The 14,899-nt window shown below is 38.3% G+C and overlaps 1 protein-coding gene across 1 annotated transcript; it reads left to right on the top strand.

Annotated features, from left to right (window-relative positions):
- Positions 1–44: 44 nt before the first annotated feature.
- Positions 45–14,684, top strand: slc2a8 (solute carrier family 2 member 8). Its single transcript, XM_044333387.1, has 10 exons — positions 45–483; positions 1,912–2,074; positions 4,169–4,375; positions 5,396–5,495; positions 7,555–7,766; positions 8,085–8,234; positions 9,002–9,110; positions 9,220–9,396; positions 10,216–10,361; positions 11,972–14,684. Exons 1-10 carry the CDS (start codon positions 389–391, stop codon positions 12,116–12,118), a joined length of 1,506 nt encoding a protein of 501 aa, XP_044189322.1. The 5' UTR covers positions 45–388; the 3' UTR covers positions 12,119–14,684.
- Positions 14,685–14,899: the final 215 nt, after the last annotated feature.

Consider the following 14,899-nt stretch of genomic DNA (forward strand, 5'->3'; position numbering starts at 1 on the left):
GATTAAAATAACAAGCGCTTAACTAGCTCGCTACGTGAATACTTGTATTTTGAAAACGGAAACCATATCCGGGATAACAGGCGTGCACATGATCAGCTGACTGAAACGTTGACAAAGCAAGTTAGCACTGGTGGAGGAAGCAAGAATCATCGCTGACAGGCGATTATTAGCTGGTCAGATACTCTCAGCTGAAATGTCTGATGTTTACTTCTCGGCTCCCTGTGATTCCGTTTAGTTCATTTTCTCTGATCCCGTCCCCGTGTGGCTGCACGGTGTCCTGTTTGTACTGCAGCCGCTGTTGGTTTTCTTCAGGAGTTGTTTTGGTGTGGACTGACTTGTGATCCATGTAAAAGGAGAACAACAAGAGAGGGCAAACATCAGGATCAGTATGGACATCCAGAACGAGAGGAGAAGGCTCCTGGATGCGGAGGGAGGTGATGAGGATCCGACTGGACTCATGTCTGAGCATGAGGCTTATCTGAGGTGAATAACACACAGTTCACTGCATGATCGACACAAAAATCAACTGATAAAGGACCATATTCCACTGGTTTTGCATGTTTCCGCCCATTCATTACTTATCATGTATACTTTGCATATATATAACCATCCTGCAAACAGTGCTGCTGTGTTTTAGACGTCTGAATGCACTTTTCTACTATTGAGGGGTTCATTCATTTCCATTCACTCCTGTGCCATATGAAAATCAATTAGCAGACACTCGAAGGTGGCTTAAGTTGTGTTATTCACACTGAACCTCAAGTTTACATAGAGTTTATGTTGTTATCATCATGAGGTAATGCAGTCAATCTTCACTTATTGTCAGGTCAAGTCATTCAAGTACATTTTTATTTGTATAGCCCAATATCACAAATTTGCATTAGGGGGCTTTGTAATCTGTTCAGCAATACAACATCTTCTATCCTTAGACCCTCCATGCGGATAAGAAAAAACTCCCTAATAAAACCTGTAACAGTGAAAAATGGAAGAAACCTCAGGAGGAACAACAGAGGAGGGATCCGTCATCCAGGATGAACAAACATGCAATACATGTGTAAACATAACAGACCAAGAAAGCAAACTGTACTGTAGGTACAGGTACTGTTAATTGTAACAAGGAAATAATGTCTTTGAGAAAAAGTAATGCAAACTTGCAGGATTACACAACTCAAGCAGTTTCAAGTCAGGACCCAGGACCAGGCAATATGGTTAAAATCATTATCACAATATAAAAAAAGAATTAAAAATGATTGTTTTTGATGTCAATATATTTAAAATGTATGCAAAGTCAGATATTAAATGATCAAATTGTTATTCAAAGTGATGAACTGTTGTACATTATATGAAGCTAAACTCTTCATATGTGTAAAACAATAAACTTTAATAACTCATTTTGTTAGTTTTGAGTTACAGTTTGCTTGGAGGGCAACAGCAATGTGTAGAATGATAACATGGTGAGATCATATCATCATCATATGATCCAATAATATTGAATATGTAACCAACTCATTAAGGTCATGTAGTATTATTGCCACTGCCCCACTTGGAGCAGTAGGAAAAGTCACCCAAGTTAACCTCATAAACCATAAACCATAAAAATAAATCGTCCTTAGTGTTTAAAATGTTTATTAAATGTAACATTACTGTGCTAAAATCAATGTTACTGTGATAAAATCATACTTCACTGTGTGATTGCAGTGAAACAAGACATTTTTTAACAGTGATTTTATCATGCAATGTGAAACATGAATGGATTATAAATCAATCTGCAGAATTCTGCTCTTTATCTGAAGCACTTTATTGTGGAAACATACCTACACAAGCAGCTGAACTGACCTTTGATCGTGTGTGACACTGTAACCTTTAACCTTTACTGTCTACCTTCTGCTCTGTTCCTCTTTATGTCCACAGCAAAGTGAAGAACAGGAAGTTGTACCTTGCAACATTTGCGTCCGTCCTGGGCCCCATGAGCTTCGGGTTTGTTTTGGGCTACAGCTCTCCTGCCATCCCTGACCTCACCCAGATCTCAGACCCTCGGCTGCGGCTGGACGATGTCCAGGCCTCCTGGTTTGGGGTATGATGGAAAAGCCATAATGATTTAAAGGACAGGTTCACAGGTTTTCAAGTGTGTCTTAACAGCAGTCCTCGCTGTAATCATTCCTCCTGTTCATACTGGATATTAAAAGATCCTTCAAATGTGCTTTCAATGAAAGTGATGGAGGCCAAAATCCACAGTGTGTCCACACAGTCATTTAAAAGTTGATGTGAAGCTTATATGAGTCTTCAGCAGTCTGAGTTAGTCATATCAAGTGGATATCTGACACATTTACAGTCTTTTTAGCATCAAATTCCCTCTTTGTGTTTCCCTGTTGAGCTGCAGGTGGAAGTATAGTAACAAAAAGAGGGATTTTGACACTAAAAAGACTGTAACGTTGAAAGATATCTACTTGATTTGACTTATTTGGACGCTTTTGTTTATCTGAAGCTTCATATTAGCTTCAGATAAACTTTTAAATACATTTTTGCACAGAAGGAGGACTGTGGATTTTGTCCCCCATCACTTCCATTGTAAGGTCATTATGAAGGGATCTTCTAATGGTCAGTATGAACAGGAGGAATGATTACAGCAAGAAAAACATGTTTAATGTTCATTTGGGCTCCTGACTGTTGTTTTAAGACACACTTGTAAAATTGTGAACGCTTCTTTAATATCACATGCTTCAAAGCCATTTTTTTTAACTTTCTCAGCAGTTTTATGTATCACATGTCGTCCAAACACGTCTGACTGATTCATTTGAGTTGAAAAACCTATTTATAGTATAAAAGAAACACAGAAAAGAGCTCTCACACTAATCAAAGTCAAATGCAAAATCAAAAATGTAGTTGAAATTAAATCTTGCTTAATTATGTGTGAAGCTAAATATGGAAGAATTACAGAGGTTATTTACATCTAGAGCGAAGCTGCATTTTTAATAAGTAAAGAAGAATTGGACAGAACAAAGTTAATAAACGACATGAAAATCCATCTGATTATGGCAAGGAAGCATTACCAACCAGGCAAAGTAGGCAACTGCCCTCTGACCCCACAGACCCCCAGGGGCCCCAGGGGCCCCAGGTTCATTGTCAATCAGTTGTGTGGAATTTGTTTGGGAATTTGCACCATTAAACCACAATATCAACTCAGGCATATCTTCCATTATAGACTTTAATTTTACATGCAATCATGACATCTATTTATTATGGCTGCAGCTAGCAATTATTTTCATTATTAAGACTATTTTCTCCTTTAATTGATCAAATAAAACGTCTATAAAATGTGAGAAAATAGTGAAAAACGCCCATCACATTTTCCTAGCGTCCTTGCTGATGTCATTAGATGTCTTGTTTTGTCCAACCGACAGTCCAAAGATATTTAATACACAAAGAGAAAACCAGCAACTCTTGTTTCAAAAGTCAAATAAATGAATGAACAAGTGCATCACTGCCAGCAAAAGGAAATTTGCTAAAGTTTGGACAAGTCATAAGTCAAAGGGATTTTGCCAATAAGACAGAAGACAATGAAATTATGTTTCTGTATTTTATTCCTTATTAAGACTCATATACAGCAGTAAATTCAGATTTTCCTCTACAGCCAACTGAAGTATTTATCAAAACTGAATGACATCATACAAACAGTCTGTTTACAGAGTTCACTGTGTCAGTATGTCTCATATTCACAGTAAGAACTTTACAGTAACAGTAATATGAAATAGAAATACAAACGTCTACATGATGTTTTACTATTTTGTTATATTCTTGTATTTATTGTCTTTTAGCAAAATATTTTTTTTTAAATGAGATTTTGTGAGATCAGCAAACATACTTTTACATGATCATTATTATATCTTCCTGATCCTTTTTAGTGATTTAATGTGTATAATCATAAATTCTATGTGTATGTAAACGTGAATTTGTGAAAATTTGGGAAAAATGTTTATCACCATTTTCCCAAAGTCCAAGATGAAACCTACCAACAGTCCACAAACCAAAGATACTGTCACAGAGGACTAAAGCTGGAACCAGAGAATTTAGACATTTACCTCTACATACAGTATGCTGGAGGAAAATGTTGATTAAATCATAGAAAGTATTCTGTCAACATTAAGCTTTGTGTCGTCTGTGTCTTCAGTCCATCGTGACGTTGGGAGCGGCGGCGGGCGGCCTGCTGGGCGGCTGGATGGTGGAGAAAATCGGCAGGAAGCTCAGTCTGATGTTCTGTTCGCTGCCGTTTGTCTTCGGTTTCACCATCATCATCGCGGCACAGAACGTTTGGATGCTTCACCTCGGCAGGGTGCTCACCGGCGTCGCCAGCGGAGTCACCTCGCTGGTCGTCCCGGTAAGAAGCACCTGTTGTTTGTCTCATCTCCTCCGCCATGACACTGACATGTTCTGGCTGTTCTTCCTCTTGTCCTCTTGTTGTTGCTGTAACGTCCCGCCCTGTGGCCGCCAGCCTCGCTACAATTATATGCATATTAAAACACAGATGAGTAATCAGTTAAAGGCAGGAATTTTATTATTCTTAAACCTCCATTGAGGTCAGATTTCTTCACCTGCATATTTGTTTGTGGTATTTTCACAGTAATACTGGAATATGCTTAAGTCTGCAGACTGATGATGTCCTCAGCTGATCTCTTTATGCAACTCAGAGAAATAAAGTTAATGTTCTTACGCTGAGGTTTAATGATCTACAAACGTCTTTCCCAAAATGTTGGACTGCTGCTCAGTTAAACTTCTTCTACTGTTGGAGTCATTGTAATGTAGTTGTGAGTAGAGTTTAGCAGTTTAACAGACTGTCAGGTACTTGAAATTAAGCTGCAACTAATGATTCTTTTCATTATCTGTTCATTTCTCTATTATTTTTCTTATTAATAATTAATCTATCGAATGGCAGCAAAGTCCAAGGTGTTCATTTACTTGTTTTGTCTGACTAACAGTCCAATAAAACCCATTAAAGGGGTGATGGGTATCAAATCCTCACATTTGAGAATGTGGCACTTTTTCTTGATAAATGTCTTATTGTAGTATTATCATCTCTATTTCTAATATCCCCACAATTATATTATTATCGTTATCAAAACTATTGGTTTTTCTGTCAATCATCTGTTTAGTCGCCTGGACTTTTCAGAACTTGTTTAAGCGTCTTTGAGCAAAGCAGTAAATCATTGTTTGTTCTCAAGTCTGTTAAAATGCCTGAAATTAAATGGTTTGACGCAAGTTGCACGTCATCCCCCCATCTCTTTCTCTCTTTCTCCTTGTTTCCTGTCATCTCTCTACTGTCACTATCAAAATGCCCCAAAAAAATAATAATAACAATAAATCCTTCCCTAACTTGACCTGTTTTTCTCTCTTGGATCAGCTGTATATCTCTGAGATGTGTCATGAACGTGTTCGAGGGACGTTAGGCTCCTGCGTGCAGCTCATGGTGGTGCTCGGCATCATGGGAGTATATCTCGCAGGTACGTACGTGCTGCGGCCTTAAACTTCTTTTTTTCTCAGCATGTGAAGGAACTTAATAAACTTCACATTGATGTCATGTGAGGTTATTCTGCCACAGCAGTTTACAAGCTGTAAATCATTGAGAGAGTTTTTCCATGATGAAACATACAACTTACTATTGAAACCCACAAATCTGCCTGTCTTATCTATCAAATGTGTGATATCTTAATTGTTTCTTGTCATCATCTGTATTGATTCCTTCGTCACTCGCTATCCAACACCCAGTGACGACGTCAATCGATTATTCTGAGGATGTTACACTGCTTTAAAGCTCTAGATCAAAGGTTGTGTAGAAGAGATGACCAAAACCTGGCTGTCATGTGATGTGATCATCCTCAGATACGATCACATTCCTCCGCGGCCACTTCGACAGCAGCCCTATTGAACCTAGCTGCTTGCTGCTAATCTCGTTAGCTGCATACCATTCACGTTTACCCAATAGAAGAATCTGCTGTGTCACGTGTGGTGGGATGTCTCGAGTTTCTTTAAGGTCCTCTGGTGTCCGGAGCGGGATTCATTCAGCTGCATCACAAACCAATTGCTGTTCGGCTGAAAGGTTAATAGTGTAGAAAATAAAGCGTAACAATCGGTTCAGCAGAGAAATGTGTTTTTAGACGCAGCAGATGAAGACAGTCGCGAGTGTAAAGTCACTCGGCATGTTTGGAACACTTCTGGGAAAACCTCAGATCTTGGAGTTTTAAGAAGTGGGACAAAAGGACAAAGTCAAGTTTAATCCAGAATAGGACTCATCTTTCAATCAGGAGGTCCCTTAAAGGGGGTTCAGGACCCCTCAGCATCCCCTCAGTCTGATTCCTGATTCATAGAACAAAATAATTTTGTTGTTCAGTAAATTTTGCATCTTAGTTAGACTGTGGTTTTTCTAGTTCATCAGTTATTCCGTGTTTTAAAGTAGTAAAATCAGAAAATAGAAGCAACACAGGAGATAACTGTGTGTTATTAAATTAGTGTTATGAAAAACCAAATGTGATGCAACTGTTGTACAACCATCTTGTTATAAATCTATAAAAGTATGATCTTTACAGTCTTTCTCTTGGTATTATGGCGACAATGAAAATAGGTTGTATAACAAAAGGTCAAGAACGTAACACACGATGTGACAGTTGTTAAGTGCAATCAGAGAAAATGAAATTAAAAGTGAAGAGGAACAGAAAAAAAACATTTTGTTAGCTAACCACAGTATGTAGGAAGGTGGGTGGAACATGAGAGATAAATGAAGACAACGTCACCATTGTGCCGTTAGGTGGTTGCAAAACAAAAACAGGAAATACTGTTGAAACCGTTGGAACTTTGCAAATTTACATAAATATAAATTAAATGCAGAAGGTCAGTGTTATTTAGAAAGTGTCAGAATGGAGCAGTGACATCACAAACATCAATAAACATCAGTCAGTGGCATCAGAAATAATAATAATATAATACTAATAAAGTTTATTTATATAACACGTATCAAAACCCAGAGATTACAAAATGAAAAAAAGACATGCAGACAAATTTTCTAAAATTGAGGGAATGATGTAAAATATATTTTCAGAAGTAAAATAATAGTAATAAAAACAAATTTTAAATAAAATATATAAAAGAGCTTATTAAGAAGCCTTTTGAAATGAATGTGTTTCAGAAACGATTTAAAAGAAAACACTGAATTTGCAAACTTGAGTTCATCAGGCAGGTTGCTCCAGAGTTGAGATGCCCTCACAGCAAAAGCTCCGTCAAAGTCTTAAACCTGGACGACACTCAGACTACGTTCAGCTTGATAAGAGGCGAATAATTCAGAAATACAGTCTGGAGCCATGAAGTGCTTTAAAAGTCATGATTAGAATCTTAAAATTGATTCTGTAATAAACTGGTAACGAATGTAGAGACATTAAGAGGACGGTAATATGATCTCTTATCTTAGTTTTTGTCAGTAGTCTATGAATTGTTTCCTGGTGTCGAGTGAGTGATGGACAGACTGAGACTGATCCATAGTCAATCCCAATCCTTCGCCCGCTCCTGCAGGTCTATACCTGGACTGGCGCTGGCTGGCGATCTGCAGCTCCATCCCACCGACGCTGCTGATGGTGTGTATGTGCTTCATGCCGGAGACGCCCAGGTTCCTGCTGTCCCAGGGCAAGAGGCGGGAAGCCGAGGAGGCGCTGCGCTTCCTGCGAGGACCGGACGCCCCCGTCGAATGGGAGTGTGCCCGCATTGAGGACGCCTGTGACGAGCAGGTGAGTTGGCGGTCAGCTGGTTTAAAGAGAGAGCGTTGGACGGCGTCTACATATAACAGTATGGTTCATGAAGTCACCACAGTAGACGCTGTTTAAAACCAGGAGCTACAACGCTACTACAACAGCTCCTTCCTCCTCTGTGGTAATGCAATCACTACTGGAAACATTGAAGAAAACACAGAGACTGTTTGGGTCAGAAGGTCAAGTCTGCAGCTCCAGACAATGAAGTCGCAGTCTGCTGATCGTATCTATCTACTGAGAGTTTTGTCAATGAGAACATTTTCAGCCGATGACCGTTATCTTCCTGTTTCCTCTCAGGGGTCTAGTTTCCAGATGTCCGACCTGAAGGACCCTGGTGTCTACAAGCCTCTGGTGATCGGCATCATGCTGATGATCTTTCAGCAGCTGACTGGGATCAATGCCATCATGTTCTACGCTGAAAACATATTTGAACAGGCACATTTCAAGGTGAGGTGGCTTTAAACATGTATTTGTTTAGAGGGAGATCAAGGCAAACTCAACTAAATGCTCAGTTTAATTACAAAAATGTTAATTTTGGCACATGCCCACTACATAGACTTGTATTGTCAGTGTTTCCATAGATACCTGTTTCTACTGGGTGTTAGGCCGGCGATATACTACAATGGACACCCCCTTCTATATACATTTGTGTACTTTTCCTGGTTTGGACTTCAGATGAAGAGAAATCTTAATGCTGCAGCATACATTAATATTTTGGGCAATAGTGTTCTTCCAACTTTTGGTCAACAGTTTGTGTTTGTTCCTCTCCTGTTTCAACATAACAATCCATAAAGAAATGATTTTCCCAGTTTGGTGTGGAAGAACTTGACTGACCTGCACAGAGCCCTGACCTCAACCCCATCCAACACTTTTGCGGTGATCTGGAGTGACGTCCTATCACCCAACATTAGTGGTGGACCTTACTGATGGTCTTGTGGTTGAATGGGAACAAATCTCTGCAACCAGGTTCCAACATGTGGTGGAAATCCTGAAACCAGAAGAATGGAGGCTGTTATAGCAGCAGATTAATGAAATGACATGTTGCAGATATGGCTGAAATGTTTGGTCTGAAATGGTGCTCATGTACTTTTGGCCATATAGTAGCCAAAACTAGGAAACCCACACTGAACAAATAACTGTTAGCTTATTATAAGAAGGATTCAGAAACAGTTGTATCTGAAAGAATAAACGAATGTTTAATTGTTGTCTTTCAGGACAGTGACCTGGCCTCAGTGATTGTGGGTCTGATTCAGGTGGTCTTCACAGGAGTGGCAGCGCTGATCATGGACAAGGCCGGAAGAAAACTTCTTCTCATCATGTCAGGTATCAAGAGTATTCGAATGTATTGTATCTTTTATGATTTTTACATCTCTCTTTAAGCAGGATTGCAATGTCCTGACAGATTTTGTTTGATTTCTCACTCATCATCAAGGTGTTGCCATGGCGATCAGCACCACAGCGTTCGGGGTTTACTTCTACCTGATATCCAAAGTTCCTAGCACCACCTTGACGAGCGACCTGGTGCTGGACGTCCAGAGCCAGGTGGGTGGAGAGCCCCACGCTGACCTGGCCTGGCTGGCCCTGGCCAGCATGGCCATCTTCATCACAGGTGAGCTCCTGGGTCACATAACTCTTAATCCAGTCAAGGATGTTATTGTTGACTTATCAGTAACATCAAACATTTATATTCGAATGCTCAGAAAGAATGAGGGTGTTGAATCAAGATTCCAAAGACACTGTGAAATAATTTTGTGTCTTTAGGAAAATAAGACAAAAGCAATCTCAAGACAAAGAATGGCTGCACACTGAGTAGATGTTCCAAAAAGTCAATTTATTAAGTATGACTGTGACATCATTATCAAGTAATACATATTTCCAATTGGTTTTTGATCATACTTTAATATGTTGACCAGTATGATCCTAAAACAGGTATTAAATTGCTTTCGTAGTTGCACTATACTAGACATCAAGTTAATGTGATACAAGTCTTTTTGTCACCCCCCCCCCCGAGTTGCTTTTGTGTAAAGCTTGATTTATTGGTCGTCTAGCTTTTTGCTGCAGACCCAGGTGAACCCCTCACAGTCTTCCTCCTCTCCTGTCGTTCCAAAAGTCTTTTCCATAAACATTCAACAAATCCCATCTGTACATCAATACTTACCTCTACAATATACATTGTATATAAAATTTGCTTCAGTCATCAACAGATCTTGTCTGGATAATGTTAGATAATGCTTCTTAAATTCATGAAGATACATTCAGGTTTCATCTGCAAAGCGTCTAATCCTGCATAAGGCCCAAATTAAGCAACCATACTGGTGATGATGATTGTCAGGATTAAATGGGTGTAAATTCAGCTGTTCCTGAAACAGTACATCATGACAGTCTCCTCCACAGAAGCTGCTTCATTAAACTTTGTTTCTGTGTTCAGGTTTCGCTCTGGGTTGGGGTCCAATCCCGTGGCTGATCATGTCGGAGATTTTCCCACTCAAAGTGAGAGGGTTTGCCAGCGCTGTCTGTGTGCTCACCAACTGGAGCATGGCGTTCATAGTCACCAAAACCTTCCAGGATATGATGGTGAGTACTTAACAGGACACCGTTTTCAAGGGCTTTGCTGAAAATTTTCTTATCTTCTTTGCTTTTTTCTATTTTTATTGATTATGGAAAGGTGGTTGTGTGATCTCTATATAAATTCAGGTTTTCTTGATATTCCGAAACTGTTTCCCTTATAATTTCACTTCCTCAGCATTAATTAACTCAGTGAATTCACAATAACATCCTGTTAAAACCACTTCCTCATGATCACGGACTAACTTGTTTCATCAGCTCAATGTAAAGTCTGTTTTCTTGCAATCATGACAGCAATATTTCATCTTCACAGAATAACGTACAGCAGCTTCTAATGTCAAGAGCTTGAATGTGATTATGAGAAAAGGAAACACGAGAAACATTACACACACACGTCCTCACTGGCTTTCCATATATTTGGATGTTTATGTGGGATTATTTTTGGATCTGTTATTGTTCATTCAGTCAGAAGCTCTACTCCACCACTTTAACTGAAACTAGAGCTGAAACAATGACAATGAAGTCATTTATCAAGAAAAATGCCAAACATTCTCTGGTTCCTGTTTTTCTAATGTGGGGATTTGTTACTTTTCTCTGTTTTATATCATTATTAACTGAATATATTTGGGATCGGTCAGACAAAATAAGCAATCTGAAGAATTTGAAGTCACTTTGGGAAATTTCAGAAATTTTTTTTTTTTTTTAAAGTTTTTTCAGACATTTTATAAACAATTAATCAATTAAATGAAAACATAATCAACAAATTATTTAATAATTATTTTTAAAAAATGTAGTTTCAGCCCAAGAATAAAATGGCACTTCATTCATTATTCATAATTGTCTGTAGTTCTTTGCATGGCTTGCTCTGTCTTCCAGTTTTATGTACAGTCTTGTTGCCTTTGTGCGTTATTGTATTTTTAGAGCCATTTAAATATTTTGTTGATGTATATTCAAGGGAGCAACACTCCCTGGTGGATTAAACAGTAGCTACTTTATCACAGACATACAGTATGAACGCACATATCTTAGTTTTTCCTATCACTAACTCAGTTTTCCATTTTGTTTACCTGACAACTCTTAATGCCAACATGTTTTTGTTTCTCCTTGTCCCCTTTTTATTTTTCCTCTTCCGTTGGTCTCGTGTTTTTTTTTCCCATATTCTCTGACAGTGTCAGGAATTTGGCACTAAATTCTCACAATGTTACTGCTGCTATGACCCACAGCTACAAACCAACCAATCAGAAGACAATAAGACATGAAATGACAACAAATACACCAGCCAGCACGACATTTCATGAAAGCATTTTTGAATAAAGTTAAATATGGGGGGAAAAACACAAAGCAATTAGATTGAGGCAGAGCAAAAAAGAAGTTTGTTGGACTCTGGCAAAGAGAAGAAAACCTTTCTTGCTTTGTATTTTCAAAGCAAAAGAGCCGCCTGCAATCACACATAAGGGTTCCTTAAAACCACAAACAGAACACGTTGAACATGCTTAACATCTATATTAGAGAAGTGGAACTTGCAGCTACATTATCTATTGTGAGAATATGAACCCTCCTCTCGGTTTCCTTTCCTTGACCGAAGCGTCTCCGTCTATAATGACTCTGATCTCTTCCAGATTCTTCTAACCAGCGCTGGAACCTTCTGGCTGTTCGCCTCCATGTGCACCCTCAACGTCATCTTCACCATCGCCTTAATCCCAGAAACCAAGGGCAAGACACTCGAGCAGATCGAAGCCATATTCAGAGGGACATCAGGTCCATAAAGCTCCCCCGACCCACCTTGCCAAAAAAAAAAAAATCACTCACATCAAAAACTGAAAATCGTATTAATTCAAACCTCAGATAGTTGAACTGACTGGTCCTCGGGACACTGTGTGGGCATTTTTTTAAAATCTTTGTTAAGCCTGTGAAGCTGATCGAAACACTTTCTTCTGATTTATTTTTATCCCTGAAACATGGGGGTTAGTCGACAGGTCAGGTAGAGTTGTGAACTGTATAAAGACAGTTTCACTTCCTGCCAGCTGCTCAGTACAGCGTCACTGTTAGCTACTGATGAGTTTTACTGAAGCGCTCAGTGGAAACCTGATGTTTTGAATGACGAGAGTGTTTCTTCTTCACTGCCCCTGTCAGCTAAAGCCTTCTAGTAATAAACTCACTTTTTCAAAATGGAGCAAACAGGTAACGTAAAATAGTCAAATTTGGAACTTTGACTATATTTAACATCTAAGATTTTAACAGTATATAAATGACAGAAAGTCACAAAAAAGCATGTTATGCTCCGTCTAACTTGTTTCATCACAGATTTGTGTTTCCAAGGCTCAGACTGAATCTCTACACTCTAAATGTTACTGTTTCATTGTCTGTAGCCAAGATGTCAGTTGAGTCCAATCAAATTAAAGGCCAGACCTAAAGGAGGTCAAGATAAAATCAAGTCCAAGAGAAGAATTAATTAAGTTCTATGCAAAACCAAATGTACAAAAAAATATCTTTAGAATGCAAAATAATGAGTTCAATTAGTTTATAAAGGATGATCAAACCTGTTCACTCAGTTGCCAGTTTATTAAATCCACTCAGCTAAACTTACACTAACATTTTCTGCAATAAATCCAATAATGTTCAGTTTCTGTTGAAACTGTTTCAGAGTGTTGATTCAACTTTATAGTCATTTCACTGTAGTTTGTGGTACTGTTTTTTTTTGTTTGTAATATTTTGTCCTCCATAACTGGCATCTGAGTGTACATCATCTGTTTCTGTAGGAATTATGAACTAAACCCTTCAATGTCCAATAATTTGATTAGTCAGGTAATTATATACAGTTTTCAACAGGTCATATCCTTTAAATTATTTGTAGTGCTGAGAAAAAACAGCAACAAAATAACCTTCTGTACTGCCATTGAGACATCAGAGAAGTGTTTTTGATGCAGATCATGACTCCTGGTGAGCAGGTTCAGTGTCACAAACACTTGAATGTGACGTCTAAATGTTCAGATCAGCTCTGATGTTCTTCGTTATAAGGTTTCCTCAGGTGTTGGGCAGTTTGACAGTTTTCCCGTTTTAATATATGCACTAAAATTTTACAGAAAGCTGTTATACTGGAGTTCAGGTGCATAGTGAAGGTTATATCTAACGCTGGGATCTTTATACTTTGGGGTCTGTGTTTCTTACTATTAAGAATGAAATGATGAAGAGTGAAATGGATGTTAAATGTGTACTCTAAAATCTCTCCTTTTGTGTACCAAAACTTTTGAAAAGTTCTTAATATCATTGTGATAAGTTTAAATTAATGCCAGTTATAATAGATTCCAATGGAGATGCGGTTTCACTGTAAGATGTTAAAATTTTTCTCAAACCACTGCTGCAGTATAATCTGCTTCTCCGCCGTCACCAAAAACAACAGCTTCTGTCTTAATCATCACCTCACTGAGTTAGCTCAGTCGCTTAATTAAATGTCCTAAAGAGATCTTTGTTTTTTTTTAACACTGAGAATATATTTGGTCGAAAAAAAAAAAGAAATATTGTCTACACTTCTATCAATGTGAAGTCCCATTTGAAAAAAGCTTGCATGGTGCTAAAGCAACATGTAGACAAGTGCAGGGAGTCCTCAGAAACTATATTTGTGATTTATACGGTGCCAAATGCATCAGAATTATTTTCTTCCTTTTACTGGGTAAGAATAATGTCTGTGTCTTTACTCCTTAAACTGAAAACAAAGTGCATCTCAAAGGAGTTTTGCAGAAACGTACAGTAAACATACCGCTGTGTTGGACAGTGAATGCATCACGACTGTTTACACTGACTGTAATGACTGTTAATGTAACTCTGCATAGTTTACATCATCTTTTTGTTACATCCATCAACAGAATCAAAAAAGAATATGGTGTGTTTTTGTTATGTATTTTGTAATATAATAATTTCCTCCTGGGATATTCTTGTAAATTAAATGTTTTAAACATCATCTGAATTGGACGCTCGAGATAATAATGACATCCATAGTTCATACTTAAAAAGAAGTTACTTGTCTGATGAAAACATCTCATCCACCTCCTTTTTCCTGTTTTTTTTAATGTATTCACTCGTCTTCCTGTTTTTGTTGTTTGTTTGCTACGAGTTCAGTTAAGCTATGAATGAGATAAATCATCCTCAAACCCTTTTTCTGGATGTTTGTAATATATATATATATATATAATTTTCAAATTCACTCTGTAAATGCACAATAAGTCTGAACAGGATCGAATGAAACTCCTCGCCAGTTTCTTTGTCATGAACTTCCACTTGTGTTCCTAAACATGAACTATCTCTGTGAATAAAATCACTGCGTGGTTTTGAACATGTTGTTTTGTGATCTTCAGCTTTATTATTACTTCAATAGGAGTTTACACGCACATCCAAACTGAGGAGGGAAGGTGCTGGGCTGAAAGTGAGCAAATGTAAAAAAAATCAGTAAAACAGCTTCGCACACTGCAGGGCTCCGATGTCCACGTAGAATTTATTGCACCAAGGTGACGTTTTTTTCCTACGTTTACTTCAAATTACAGCCTGCAGAC

Source organism: Thunnus albacares, chromosome 2 (genome assembly GCF_914725855.1).
Source record: "Thunnus albacares chromosome 2, fThuAlb1.1, whole genome shotgun sequence".
Classification (NCBI taxonomy): Eukaryota; Metazoa; Chordata; class Actinopteri; order Scombriformes; family Scombridae; genus Thunnus; species Thunnus albacares.